Here is a 15,580-nt window from a genome sequence, read left to right as displayed (position 1 = left end):
TTCTATCGGTCAAAGCCGAACACAAATATTAACCAAGGCTAACAGTTCATAAGCACTCATTAAGTAACACACATTGCCATATAACATAAATAACATCACTTTCACTTTATGGAAATAGCACTCTTCATAAGATTGCACATTAAATAGCAAACTCGCACTTAATATCATATCTTAAATAGAAAGCACACCAAATACTTTTCATAAAAACTGTAAACATACTTTAAACTGAAAGCTCGCTAAAACACTTTAGTTCGAAAGCCCACCTCGTTCGCTTAATTTCCTTAACTTGAATTTCTTGTTCCGATCTTAACTCGTGGAGATAATCCTGACTTCATTTCTTTGGGTGGCTGTCGGATTTTGTTTAAGCTGGAGTTGCAAGGCAGCTCATTTTACCTAACACTCTCTCGAGCTGTGCACCTATATATATACTAAATTATGGAGTTGGTTGGGATTTGGTCAAAGGGGTGTGTGCAGAGAGAAATATGCTCTCTTGGCTTCTTGCTTAGACTTTAATGGAGTTTGTTTACTTGTTGCAGCTCCTGCAACCTATTAGGATTTGGTCAAGATTTTGATTAGGGACAACCCAGCTCTTCCTTGGCTCTTTGTTAACTACTTTTGACATTTTGTGTAGATGTACTCATCTTCAATAACTCCTCCTTGTTTGAATACTGCAGGTTTGCAGGCTGTTGGAAATGCATGGCTGTCTCATTTCTACTAATACGGTGGCTGCTATGTGGCTGATTTTCAAGCATAAAATAATTCGGGCTCAAGAGAAATTAGACATAGTCCAACACTTGTACTTTATCATTATGGACTGGATTGCTTATTTGGACTTGAATTCCTTTGTACTAAACGAACTTCTAAAATTCTCTTGATCGATCTTAAATGTCCAATGCTCCTTGGATCGTCTTAACGATTATATGTAAAAAAAATTTGTCTAGTCACTCGGCGTCCCTTTTAAAAGCTTAAAAGACGTCAAAAAGTCGGGGTGTTACAAGTACGAAGATGAATAGATGTGCCCTAATTTAAATATCTACTTCTTCCGTTCCAAAAGAGTATGCACTTTGGGTTAAGCACGGGTTCTAATGCAAAATTGGTAAAGTAATAAAGAGGTAGAGAGAAAGTAAATAAAGTATTGTTAGTGGAGAATGAGTCTCACCTCATTAGATAGAACGTGCATATTCTTTATGGGACAAACTGAAAGGAAAGAGTGCATATTCTTGAGAGACGGAATATTATAGTATCTCTATTACGAAAACGATGAAATTTTTGTCTTGGCGACAAAGTGACATTTAAAACTTCGGAATATTATTTCCTAAGTCGTAGATCGTAACGTACAACATAATGACACATAGCTTTTATAGTGGCTAAAAAGTAATACTTGGAAGTTTGTTGAACACCAGGGAATTAAACAGAAACAAGTTTTAGAAAGCTGAACCAAAGGTGTAATGGTAGTAATGAATATCTTTGTGAGAAGATAATTAACATGGATTATTTGGGCTTGAGCATAAGGAAGCGTTTGGGTGAATAAAATCGGAAAAGCGAGTAGGCTGAGATGGAAGCAGTTATGATCATTAAAACTGCTGCTACATATCCACATATCAATGCTCCGCCTATTTGATAACAGAATCTGGTGAACCTGTTGCATAGCTTCATCCATTGGAAGCTCTTCGCGCCGGTGATCGCAATTGCCGACCCTTGGACTGCCGCTGCCGTCGCGCCAAACACTGTGTACGCTGCAGCCTGTATATTACACTCGTTAAATACTTCCTCTGTCACTCTATAGCTAAGTCGTACGTATTCCTTTTTCGGGTTGTCCTACTATAGCTACGTCATTTTTTTTTTTTGACAGAAAACAACAAATCTCACCTATTTTACTTTATTCTCTATTTCCTTAATTCAATTATAACAATTTGTTTATATCTTGTGGTCAAAATTAATGCCTCTACATTATTGTGACCATGAAATGTTTGCAGTTGTAGTTGGTTGCGATACAGGTTTGTTGTGTGCATTTTAGCCATTAATATCCCCTAACTCAAACAACAATTTAATACACCAAGTTGCGTTTATTAAACTAAAAGAAAATTAATTACTTGTAAGTAATGTGTAGCATTTAATTCCATAAAACTTCCAACTGTACCTAGAAACGTATGGCTCTGGTTGACACATCATATTCATATATGTATAATGTATTGGATCATACGGATAACAATTTTAATATCGTACTAAGAGGATACTTGTCATTTTTTCACTGTCATTCTATTTTTCTAAAAAAAATAAAACAGGAAAAGAAAATCAATATTTTTTCGTGCTAGAACTTTACCATTTCGTCAAACAAAAATAAGAAAAAACAACTTTCGGCCTTCAAAATATAGTTTGTAAAGCAATGATATCGAAACGGATAAATTTATGTATCCTTATTTCTGAGATGATCATATATCCAATAACTCGAATTTATTAAGATCTGAAAACCTATGTCTAAACTCATCAGTATCATACAGTGGCGGACGCAAAAAATAATATTTAGCAAGGGCTCTTCGTCTATGGGCTAAAGAGATTTTTGAGATATGAGTCGCTTATAATGGGATGAACACAGAAAAGGACCCTTCTAAAATAGCTAAAAATCAATTGACAGTAATTAACCACTTACCTGGTCTAATAAGAAAATTCCCCAAGACACATATCTGTTTGTGGCAAATCTTTGCATCTTATAACATGTGATAAGCTGGAGAAAATTGTAGACAGCTGCAGCAACATCTATCCACACCAAAACACTACGCAGAATAAAACAAGAACATCAAATTATTGTGCATATAATGAGAAAACAGAAAATGATCTTACTATAAAGCATCCAAAACGTGGAATGTTGCAGTCTTTTTGTATGTGTAGAATAGAACTTTTGTTTGGGAGTCGAAACGAATGAGACAGGAAGTTAGTGCCAAGAGAAGCATATTCATAATTCTCAAGGCAGCTTCTCTTTTAAAACTATTCATTTTTACTAATCTCAATTCTAAACCACAGGGTTAAGTATATCACTGTACATGCTTATATATACATGCATGTGTGTGTGGGGAGAGAGAGAGAGAGACAATTATGAAGAGCACACATCAAGATGGAGATGGGGGAGGAGTACCTTTTCTGTGTCCCAAGCATTAAATGGAGCTATGTTAGATTTGTAATTATTTGTGTTCATACAGAAAACTAGGTATGTATGCATATGATATGAAGGAACAGTTCAGAACATTATGGCACTCATGTGGTAATTTAATATACTTCATTACATGTGAAATTATGAAATGCTTTTGAGATCTGAATTCTGCTTGTATATATACACAAAAGAATAGCACCCTTAGGGCGTGTTTGGTAGGAAATACTCCCTCCATCCTCAATTAAGAGTCACACTTTGACCGTGCATGAGTTTTAAGAAATGTGAGTGAATTGAGTTAGTGGAATGTGGGACCTACTTACTGTTTATGGTAAAAATGATGTGTGACTCTTAATTGGGGACGGACCGAAATGAAAAGTGTGACTCTTAATGGGGGACGAAGGGAGTATATGATAACTTAAACCAGGATAAATCATCTTGATTTAGCCTAGACAAGATAACATGCATTCATGTTCGGTAGATTAGGATATGACGAGAAAAGATATGCTACATATCTTATGTGAGCTCCTTATATGAGCACCACTCTTATTTGATACACGTTTACCGTTGTTCATTTTGATATATATATTTAGTTTGATTCTAATATATTAAAAAATATTATAGAAATTTTTAATTTCACAAAATTAATAAAAATCAAAGTGTGATATGTTATTTTATTAATTTATTTGAGATTATAGAGAATGAGCAACTCGGACTTTATTTTTTATAAATTTTGTGAAATTAAAAATTTCAATAACATTTTTTAGTGTATTAGAATTAAACTAAATATATAAATAATAACGCTAAACATGCGCCAAACGAGAGTGATGCTCACGTAAGGTAGGTAGCATGTCATTCCTCATATCAAAATATATTACTCCCTCCGTCCCGGAGTATTAGACTCACTTCTTTTGGGCACATAATTTAAGGAAGTGATATTTAAATAGTTAAAGTGGAGAGAGGGAAAAAGTAGGGGAGAGAAGAGAGAAAAAAGTAGGTGGAGAATAAAATAAGATAGATGTTTTTTGCTAAAAAAGGAAATGAGTCTAATATGTTGGGACATCCCAAAAAGGAAAGTTGGTCTAATACCTTGGGACGGAGGGAGTATATGATAACAAGGAAAAAGACTATTATACCCTTAACACTACAGGCTAAAATATAAAAAAAGAACCAATTCATCGGTCCCCAATGCACATCGAGCACCGCCAAACATTAAGGAAACCAACCGAATATGAGAGTTGAACAATAAAAATTGAAGATGCTAAACATTAACATTAAGATAAAGAACATAAACTCAATTTTTAAAAAATGAACTCACAAAATTCCGATTAAGGAAAAGTGAAATTTTCTAATCCTAAATAAAAGTATATATGTAAAATATTTCATGCCCCGTGTGTACCTTAACTGGCATCCTTTTCAAGTTGTTGTGGAATTAAATTTGAGTAGTAGTTAGGTGGTGGTTCATAAGTCAGTGTCCGCCACTAAAATAACAGACCTCGATCCTCAGCTAGCTTAACCACTGCCATTAATTTGGAAATAATTACGAGTACTAAACAAAAATTTAATTAAGTACGCGTAAGTATTAAATACACAATAAATTGAATATAGTATATTCATTCATAATCGATTATTAGCATTCTTACAAAGTTTGAAAATACATATAATATTGTTGCTTATTTTAATTTAAAATAATAGATTATTCGAAATTCAGACAATATCTATACCTGGGGTGCGTTATAATTGCTAACTTTTTAAATAGTTAACTCTGCTAACTCATCAACGCAATGTATTAAAAATGTCAATATGGTGACATTAAGTCAACGCATAATGTCAACATAGTATACTGAAATGTCAATAAAATTATGTGTTGACATTATAATGTCATCGTGTTCACATTTTTAACACACTGCATTGACGAGTTAGCAGAGTTAACAACTTTAAAAAGTTAGCAATTGATCACCCCATCTATATCTTATACTATATTGTACATGCATTGCACGTACCTCTTATTTTTATTAAGAGTAATATAAAAAAAAAATATTAAAGGAAGAAACACCATTGTATGAATAAACCAACATTGTCATAAAAATATTTAAATAGAGAAGTATGCATCTGTAATGTGTTTGTATGTAGCACCTAACAAAATTAATGTAACATAATAGATACACATTAACATTAATAGCAATTCTCGTTGGAAATTCACGAGAAAGTAACTGTTTGAATATTATTCTAACTATTTTTTCAAAATAGATACACATTAACATTGATAGCAATTTTCATTGGAAATTCCCGAGAAAGAAACTGTTTGAATATTATTCTAACTAGTTTTACATCCGTGCGATGAGTGGCTCATTTGCATGTCAGAATTTTTAAAATGCGGATCTTATGTAAAAACAACACAATATTAACGGTAGAATGACAACCAACATCATCATCATCACAACCAACATTATCATGGTCACAAATCAAAAGAAAGGCTCAACATATGAATATTGTAGAAGTGTAGAAACCTTGAATGCTTATTCTTCCACATCCAATCTTGAGTGGCCTGACGGAGGCAAAACCTCAAAATCCAACATCAGCAAGTTATATTACAACAGAAAAGGCATAACCAAGGATTCATATATACTACAGCAGTTCATATGCAGCCAAAATGTTCAAATCAAGACATGTGGTAAAACTATATAAGATCCCGGTAGAATCCACACATGATAGTGCTTGTCCTTTCATACCAGTAACATATACTAGTACTATCTTTGGTCCTTCATTTTCAGTTTCTTTTTCTTTTGTAATGTTTGGAAAACTAATTCTAGCACCATGTTTAATGAGAAACATTTGCAAGATACCAAAATAACAAAAGGAATGGGCTCTATATTCTTCTATTTAAATATAACTACCGCCTAGATGAAACCAATAACATAGCACAACACTACTTTCATGCTGCACAATATACCAAAATAACAACTCCTCTTTTGTCACTTTTCATTCATGTCATGTTAGTATCAACAAATCAAAAAGAAAAAGGAGAGCACCAAGAACAACTTGTTGTCTCAATTATATTCTGAAGTTTATTAATAGTGTTGATGTAATCTTATTTTATCCAATTAAGCCTTCTTGCTCTAATTTTAACCATCTTCCATTGTTAAGAAAAATCTAAATTCAACTCATGTACTTAGCTTGTCAAGCATAACAACAAAATAAACTCTAAAATGCTTAAAAACTAGAATCGTCAAGAAGATCCAGTACACCTATCGCATAAGCATAATTCTTCTACTCAATAATACAGTATCCAAAAGACAATAAAAGAAAAAGAATACACATACATGCATACATAATGCCAATGAAGTGAAATGTTTTGAAATTTATAGCCAACACCGGATCGAAACAACTATGTGATCACCATTAAGAATCTTATGATTTTAAATAATAATAAAACGAAATTACGCATGACAATTTATAGACCACTAGATCTCTAAAGATCTTATGGTCTTAAATTAGTTATAATTAGCAATTAAAGATTGAATTAGTAATTAATCACACCTCTGTACGTATATCCATCTGTCTTAAACCATTTAGTACAACTCAAACAATTTGTCATTTTATTTGATAGAACAACTAATTAAACGCACCCTTAGACAAATATCAACTTACAGATTGTTTAATGCTATGCAAATTGAGGAAGGGATAGTGGGATTAATTAAGTGTTGACTTTTGTATTAAAAAATCATTGTGCTTGGTCTCCAAGAAATAAAGACACCTCTTCTCCACCAACAAGTGAAATATTGGCCTATATATATGTGAACATATCGATCATATTAGTATTGTTACAAATCAAAGCCGCCCCACATAGTCACCATGGACCTCTCTCACGTTTTCGGTTTCTTGAAAATTGTGAAGGAATCCATCAAGCTTGTTCCCAAAAATGGGAGAATCATGGCTTCAATCACCCTACTTTCACTTCTCCTGCCATCTCTTGTTACGTTGCTCTTTATTTACATAGAGAAATTCTTAAGCAAGAAGATGGACGAGGCTATCACTGTGTCAATGACGTCTAACTTTGGCTGGACCCCAAGTCAAATATTTATATTTCTCTTTGCAGTTTTAATACTAGTCTCAGTCGCCACCGTAACCGCCATCGGCAAAATATCCTCCTACGCTGTGCCAGCAGTGATATTAGTATCGGCCTTGTCATATACCGGAGAGAAAGCATCAATCGCGGATCTAATAGCGAGAATCAACAGGGAGCACGCTAGGCAAGCCAGTGATCCCGGCGCCTTAGGAAAGTCTTTGGCTTTTGCAGTGGCGGCTAATTTTGTGATGAACTACGACCACAATGCAATTACTCGTTCCACTACCATAGTTTGTTGCATCCTTTATTTCGTGTACCAGCGCTATGCCTCGGTGGTTGGGTTCTTGGCTACTGTTGTTGCGATGCTGGAGGAGAGGTGTGAGGGAGTGACGAAGAAAGCTGAGATGCTTGTCGTAGGCCATCGACTACATGGTTTCATGCTCAACTTGTTCGTCGTCTTTCCTATTTGGAATGTTTTTCTGGTTTACCGGATTTATGTAGATGATAATTGGTATCTCAATATGGTTACGTATGGGCTGCTCCTTATTAACACTTCATTTCTCGGAAATATCTTCTTTGGGGTGACGTACACGGTGCTGTATTTCCGGTGTATGAAGCACCATGGTCTAGAGATTGATGATTTACTAGATAAGGAATAAGGAGGTTTTCCATTAAATTGTCATGTTATATTTAGTTTGTGTGAATTGTTCTTGAAAATATACCTAATGTTATGTTATTAACTAGCTTGTTTGAAGAGTTGTTATTTTCGATGATCCATGAGAAAATGTGCTGATGAGTAATTAAACTTTAAAAATTACGTGTCAAGAGACAAGAGGAATATGAATCTATATTACTATAATTCATATATAAGCTGCACATGCCAGAATATATGCTTCAATAATTTGGGAAGGTCAATTAATAGTTTATGAATCAGTTAGGTGTGAGTGGCCTAGCATCATTAGAGCCTTTTTCTTGATCTTCAACATATTTATTTTACGCATCCACTGTCATAATTAACAAAAAAAAAATATTAACATAGAACTTAATCCATATAACATGTTGAGAATAGGTTTTACTCTTGGCATATTTTGGATGAGCAACTAAGAATATTTCATCCGTCCATGAAAAATAGTCTCATTTTTTCATGTTGGGGTGTCCATGGAAAATAGTCACATTTATCCAGCGGCGGATGCAGGTGGGGTCACGCGGGGTCGGCCGACCCCACCACCGTCCCCGGAGAACCACCGGAAGACTCCTCCCAACAGCCCCCGACCCCACGGCATTCGGAACTCCGCCCCACGATTCATCCTCAGACCTCAAGCAGCTTGGCTGTTCCGATGAACTCAAGCAGCGCAGCTTTTCCCATCTTCTTCTTATCTTCTTCTTTTTATGTATTGGGCTTTAGGTTTAGGCTTTTTATTAATTAAAAAATACAATCTTTTAACAATTTTATCTTAATATAAGTGTTTAAACTTTATTTATATTTATAAATAAGAATTCTCGGTTTCTAGTTTAATGATCATTTTTTTAATCATGATTTATTACTTTTTAGTTTTATTTTTTAGTAGTTTATTGATTATTTTTTAATCATGTTTTATTATATTTTACTTTTATTTTAAACTAGTAGGAGTAGTAATTGATAAAAATTTTATCTGGTTTTAATAAATTGCTTTTGATCATTGATTTAATTTAGATTAATGGATACATTTCTTTTATAAAGATTTTGCGCTTTCGTCTGTTCTTCTAGTACTAATGTTGAACACGAACAACGACTAAAAGTTATATTTATAGCTATTTCCAATGAAATAACTTTAAGTTAGCTTCAAAACATGAATACTCGTAGAAGTCAATTATCGCGCTTAATATAAAATAGAGATATTTCATTTGCAATGTATTTTTATTACTATTTTATAAATTTAAATATTACTCTTTATATTAAGTTTCTCATCTGACCCCACCATTTTTAATTCCTGGATCCGCCATTGCATTTACCTGCTTTTTTTCTCTCATACTTTACCCATTTTTTCTCTTCTCTCTCATACTTTATTCACTTTATCTCATTCTTTCTCTTACTTTACTAATTTCTCATTAAAACTCGTGTTGTTCATCCATGTGCCTATTTTTCGGGGACAGATGGTACTATTGATTAATGCATTTGAAGAGTTTATATCTCACATTGCTTTGGGAGTGAAAAATTAGGCTCCGACGAACCATAAATAATAAACACAAAAAATTATTATCAAAAGAATATACTCCATTATTTTAACTCTTTTCAAGATTTGTTAGGATAACAATTACAAAAACGGGGCAAAAATTTCAAGTATATATTTGACCAATTAAACAATTTGATTTTAGAAGTAATTTTGCAGAGATATACGCAATATATCCATGAACATATGGTAAAGATTTCAGCCCAATTCAACAACTTACAACTATGTCTCTATCCGATAATGCAATAAATATAGACATAATCATAAAACATATAGAAGAAGAAAATGTTCCATAAAGAACAAGAACTAATGGACATTGATATCAAATGATGTGAACCTTTGTTTAAGGACAAAATAATAATACACTCAACGCTTGTGACTAAACTTGAGACAAAATATTTCAACTTATAACTAGTTGAAAACAAACGAGGAAATCCATGATCTTGTTTGGGACCTTGGAACTTGTTCAAGGAAATGAAGACAACCATTGACTACTTTCACTAAAGAAACTCACAGATAATAGCTCCAACAACTAGAAAAACCAAGCTAGAAAGTATACATTTACCTAAGCAATGCATTATTAAAGTATCCAGAATAAATTAGGATTGATAGACTCTTTCTTTAAAAATAAAGTTGAGGAAGAAACTATACTCATATTAGTGTATTAGTGTTTATCATCGTTCTAAGACTGATACAAAACATGTCTAACATGGCCTTCACACATAGGGCACGAGGGGAGGTGGAAAGTCTAAAAAAGTAGAAAAATTCAGAGACCCTTCGTATGCCACTTAGACGAAAGGCCTTATCCCAAATATCTATTCGGAGGAGTGATGCCCTTTGACCATCCCTTAATATCAAGTTTGTATTCTTCAATTTGCATCAAGCCGCGGATGACGACGCTCAAGGCTTCATTTGCTTTACAAATCGTGGATCGAGTTTGTGGTCGTCTTAGGTTTTTTAACAAGTCTAATGTACGATGCATGTCACATAAGGTCAAAAGAGAGAAAATACACTCAAGGATTGTTTGAATATGTCAAAAGTCTGAAATGAAACATTTCCCTGGCCTTTTTAATATCTAGGGAAGAAAAATAGATAAATAGTCTAAATAACGGTTGAAACTCCATAACTAATAATCCACCCGGTCGAGTGGTAGTTTTACTCATCAACTACCTGACTGGGTAAAACCTTATGTTCTATCTCACCATGGCCACCCGGTCGACTAATCTTAGAGCACTAAATCACCTGACCGTATCTTTCGAATTGACTCTGACGCGTTCTCAACCTGTTGATAATTTGAGCACTTGACTCCCACCCTGCCGAGTCTGGACTGCTGAACTCTGCCACCTAGACGGGTGGCACAAGCCTCACATTGCCACTCAGTCGGGTGGCAGAGTTCTTCCGCCTTTTTTTCGAGCACAATTATTATGGCTCGTCCTTTGTCGATTCTTGATTCTCTTACTTGAATTATTCCTCGGGTTTTCAAAGGTGTCGTTTAATGATGCGAGACACCGAAGCTTGCATCAAAGATGCATATAACTAATAAATTCATGTCGATTTTTTATTATTATTATAAACTACTCCCTCCGTATACAAAAAAATAATCTCATTTGTGTACAACATGTAAAAGAGATGATAAGAGAAAGTTGATAAAGTAGGAGCGATACGATCATGGAAGCCGTGCGTCAAGGATTTCAACTGCAGTTGGATTCAACTAGAAATCGTCCTATTGAGATGACATCTGAAAGCTATGAAACTACCACCATTGTCTTCGTCTTGGAAACGGCTTCGCGTGGATATCTTGCACATCCCAATCGGAGTCCGAATGAGGGAGTTATGGCGGTTTTACGGAAGTCGCGCAGAGAAGGCCGGGAGCTTCGGGAAAAACGCCCGACCGGGCGTTTCGCTTGTGAAAATCGCCCGGGGACAGGGAAAACGCCTGGGCCGGGCATTTTGGCATGTGAAAAATGCCCGACCGGGCGATTATGCCGATTTTTAGATTTTGTGGGCCAACTTTCTATTTTTGGACCCATAGTATAAATACCTCTTGATGTCATTTCTTTTCCGAAGGCTTTGATGAAATTAGATGCTTGAGAGCTTTGTTTCCTCTTGGAGAGGGTTTCTATCCAATTCCTAGATTTAGGTTGCTTGAATCCATCAATTGCTAGTTCAAGCATGGGATTTCCATCAATTGCTAGTTCAAGCATGGATCAAGTAGAGGTATGCTTTGAGGTTTGTGGTTCCCTTGAAGATCTAGCCATGGATGCATGTTAGTTATATTGTAAGTGTCTTAGTTTGCTTCATCAATGACTATGTATCACAATTTCCACCCTATCCAATGTTATTTCCTTCTTTGTTCATCTTAGTTTCCTTAATTCTTGCTGGGTTGCCTTTATTGATAAAATAGAAAACCAATTCTCACAAAAATACCTAGATCAAGCATCACAATTGGGTAAATCATTGGGAAATGGATCACAAAATACATGGATCCATATCAAGGAGGGAAAAAGAGAAGAAAAGTAAGAAAGAGAATGAAAAAAAATGGATAAAGTGAGAGAAAGTTTTCATTTTTGAAAGAGACTATTTTTTATGGACACACCAAAATATAACAAAAAATGGACTATTTTTCGTGGGTGGACGAGTCGTATGATATTAGTATTTGTGTCAAATAATAGTATGATCCAGAAAAATCAACCATATTAATTGTAACTCCGTCAACACGCCCTGTTATCATTTTAGACAATTCAAATTTAAGAGTTTTTCTAATTATTACCAAGTCAACACGCCCTATTACCTTATCATGTTTGTATGAAGCATTTATATATATACATGTATTTTGGTGGCAAAATACACTTTCCAGAATCTGTTAAACCATGGAATCCTCCTCTCAAATTTTGGGCTTGTTCAAAATCTTAACGCAGTCCATCAAAATTGCTCTCAGAAATGCAATACTGATAGCATCACTCACCACACTCTCTATTCTGCTCACATCGATCATATTCTTGCTATACAGTTTTTCCAGACAAACCGTCTCCAATCACATGACAAATATCATCATCAACAACTCCTCCACCTCCTTCATCCTCATCCTAAAAATCATAATCTACGCCGTGCTTAGTTTCGCAATGACATTCACTTTCATGCTCTCTTTAATCGCACTATTCTACACTCTCGGCTTCGCAACGGTGACAGCAACGGCAGCGTCCTACACCGACGGCCGCGAGTTATCATTTTCAGATCTATTTTCCAGCGTCAAAACAAAGTGGAGAAGTCCGTTCCGGTTCCGGTTCAGGAAAAGCAAAAAACCGGTAAATCCGATTCATTATTTAATGTTGGCCGCGGTGGGAGTGGGAATCCCCGTTGTGGTTTTAAATCCGAATCCCGTGACGATTACTATTGTGAGCGGTGTCGGGGGCTTGGTTTTCGTTGTCTTTCTCTACGCCTCGGTGGCTACAGGGGTTGCCTCCGTTGTTCGGGTTTTGGAAGACGGGTGCGAGGTGGAGGAAGCGGTGGAGATAGCCGATAGACTTGTGGAGGGGCAGAGACTTCAAGGTTTCATGGTGAATTTGTTTTTTAGCATTCTGGGTTTGATTGGTTTGGTGAGTTCGTGGATGATTTTGGGAGATCTAGGGAGCCTGACCACCAATTTGACGGTGTATACGCTGTTTTTCTTCAACTGTGGTTCGGTTACGACCATCTTTGGGAATGTGGCGTATACGGTATACTATTTTCGGTGCAAAGAGTATCACGACTTAAAGATACCACAATTTGGGAACTTAAGTTACACTGCACTAGTTACTGATATTCCTTAGTTTGGATGCTATTACATATTTTTGTATAAAATAATGTACCTCTGTTTTTATCTTTTTGTTTAATGTGGGTGAAGATGATTCTTGTTGTATTGTATAGATATTAGTGGGTATTTTGATCATGGATACCTTAGCATGAATATAAATCATCAAGTTAAACTCATTGAAAGCTACGATGATGCACCTGGAGCATTATTTTAAACAATTTTATAATGAAGTTGAATGATCCATTCTGTTCAATAAAAACAATAAAATATGAGGACATGTAATTAATGCATTGACAGTCATACTCATATTGGATATGTCAATTCAGTGTATAAAAGAAAGCGACAATTTTGACTTTGTCAAAGAGACGGGCGTGTATAGGTTTATCTACCGACAATTTTGACTTTGTCAAAGAGGCATGTATAGCTCTAACAATTTTACAATTTATTACTTTAAATGTCTTATTTTAATTTTATTATTTTTCACAAATAAAGTTAACCCTCCCCAAACTCAATAATTTATACTCCCCCAGTTTCGTGAAAATAAGACCATCCCAACCATACACTAAATCTTATTTTTAATGTAAAAAACTTCTCTAACTACGTATTATATCCAAACCCATTTTTGAGTTTTTTCATTAGATAGCACCAAATTTATGGTAAACATAAAAAATGGATAGCTACCGCATAAAGTTTGAAATATTGTATTTTAGTCCTTATTATTTAATTATGTAAATATTGCAAGACAGTCTTATTCTAAGCCTTTTGTGTTCCAACTAAAAGTTGCAGTAGACTTAATAAAGAAGACATTAATAGCAACTACGCAGTGCTATTGCCGCAGTGCCGTCGGCGTGGTGAGAATCGTGCTTGCCGTTGTGCTCTTGCCAACACCAGGGTCGTGCTCGATAGCAACAGCACCGCCGTGCCGAAGAGCAAACTGACGTGGCGCCATCTTATTCACCAACGGAAATTCCGTTGGAATTTTTTTTAAAATAAAAAATAATCCCAAAAAAATTTTAAAAAAAAATTGGATTCTTATTGCTGTTTTTTTTCAAAAAAAAATTATAATTTTTAATCCCAAAGTTATCTATAATACACACATTCATCCGTCATTTTTCACATCAAATTATATGTTACTCATACTTCTCTGCTATTTTTGAATTGCTCTACATCTTCCTTTCTCACTCAAACAATCTCTAAATTCAAATATGGATCCAAACAAGATCATTGTGGAAGCGGAGTGCGAAGAACAAGAATACTATCAACAATATTGTACCGCCTATGAAGCCTATGTCACCGCTGCCTCCGCCCCACGCCCCCACCTCCTTGACCAACGAGATCAAATCGACACTACATCCCTTGTGACCGGGAGGGAGCCCAAGAAAGCCTCGTGAGCGACTATTTTTCCGACGAGCCACAGTTTCCAGCAGATTACTTCTGGCGTCCTTTCCGCATGTCAAAACGCTTGTTTGTGCGTATTGTCAACACATTGTCCGCCCTTATTGAATACTTCCAACACGTACAGATGCAACCAGTCAGCAAAGTCTCTCGGCGTTGCAGAAGTGTACTTGTGCCATCCGACAACTTGCTATATCCGACCAGTATTTGCATGTGGGGGAGTCAAACTGGAATCCTATGCCTCAAAAATTTTTGCGCCGGCGTTTGTTCTGCTTTCAGTGAGGAATTCTTTCGGGCACCCACCATCGAGAATAGTCAACGGTTGCTTCAACTTCACGAAATAGTCCACGAATTTACCGGTATGCTTGGCAGCATTGACTACATGCATAGAGGTGGAAGAATTGCCCGAATGCTTGGAGGGGGTAACACTTAAGCGGCTACAAAGGCGGCGGCCCAATGCTCACCCTTGGAGCGGTCGCCGACTACCGCCTATGGATTTGAACGACTACCGGCCAGATCCAACAACGACTTGAACGTGCTCTATTCTTCACCCCTCTTCGATGATTTTTTGAATGGTGTAGCAACGGCACCGTCAACAGCCATCCATACCACATGGGGTACTATCTCAGCGATGGTATCTAACAAAGGTGGCTGACTTTCATGAAGACGTTCAACATGCCGCCAAAACCCGAAACGGGTTCTTTATGCGGCTGCTCGGAAAGACGTCGAAAGAGATTTTGGGGTCCTTCAAGCCCGATTCAACATTGTGAAGACCCTGTCTTGGCTGTGGTACACAAAGAATATTGCCGACATCATGTATACGTGTATTATCTTGCACAACATGATTATAGTGGACGAAGGACCGAGGGCGGCTAATGTTTTCGACAAGGATGAAGCCGGAAGCTCAACCGCAAGGTCTCCCGCACGCCGAGGTGTGCATAAGACGGTGCGCAAGAGGAAAGGAAGAA

At 36.0% G+C, this 15,580-nt stretch overlaps 2 protein-coding genes across 2 annotated transcripts; one reads left to right on the top strand and one right to left on the bottom strand.

Moving 5' to 3' along the window:
* Positions 1–1,286: 1,286 nt before the first annotated feature.
* Positions 1,287–3,041, bottom strand: LOC125187860 (CASP-like protein 2C1). The gene is made up of 3 exons (XM_048084506.2): positions 2,842–3,041; positions 2,651–2,774; positions 1,287–1,743 (listed from the first exon to the last, which is right to left on the bottom strand). The coding sequence occupies exons 1-3, from the start codon at positions 2,991–2,993 to the stop codon at positions 1,492–1,494; spliced, it is 528 nt and encodes a 175-aa protein (XP_047940463.1). The 5' UTR covers positions 2,994–3,041; the 3' UTR covers positions 1,287–1,491.
* Positions 3,042–12,246: 9,205 nt separating this feature from the next.
* On the top strand, positions 12,247–13,393 carry LOC148926566 (uncharacterized). Its single transcript, XM_089058461.1, has one exon. The coding sequence runs from the start codon at positions 12,295–12,297 to the stop codon at positions 13,231–13,233; it is 939 nt and encodes a 312-aa protein (XP_088914587.1). The 5' UTR covers positions 12,247–12,294; the 3' UTR covers positions 13,234–13,393.
* The last annotated feature ends 2,187 nt before the right edge of the window (positions 13,394–15,580 follow it).

This window comes from Salvia hispanica, chromosome 5 (genome assembly GCF_029641045.1).
Source record: "Salvia hispanica isolate PSC_SH4W2 chromosome 5, Shi_PSC_v1, whole genome shotgun sequence".
Lineage (NCBI taxonomy): Eukaryota > Viridiplantae > Streptophyta > Magnoliopsida > Lamiales > Lamiaceae > Salvia > Salvia hispanica.
This window is presented reverse-complemented; position numbering and strand designations above follow the sequence as displayed.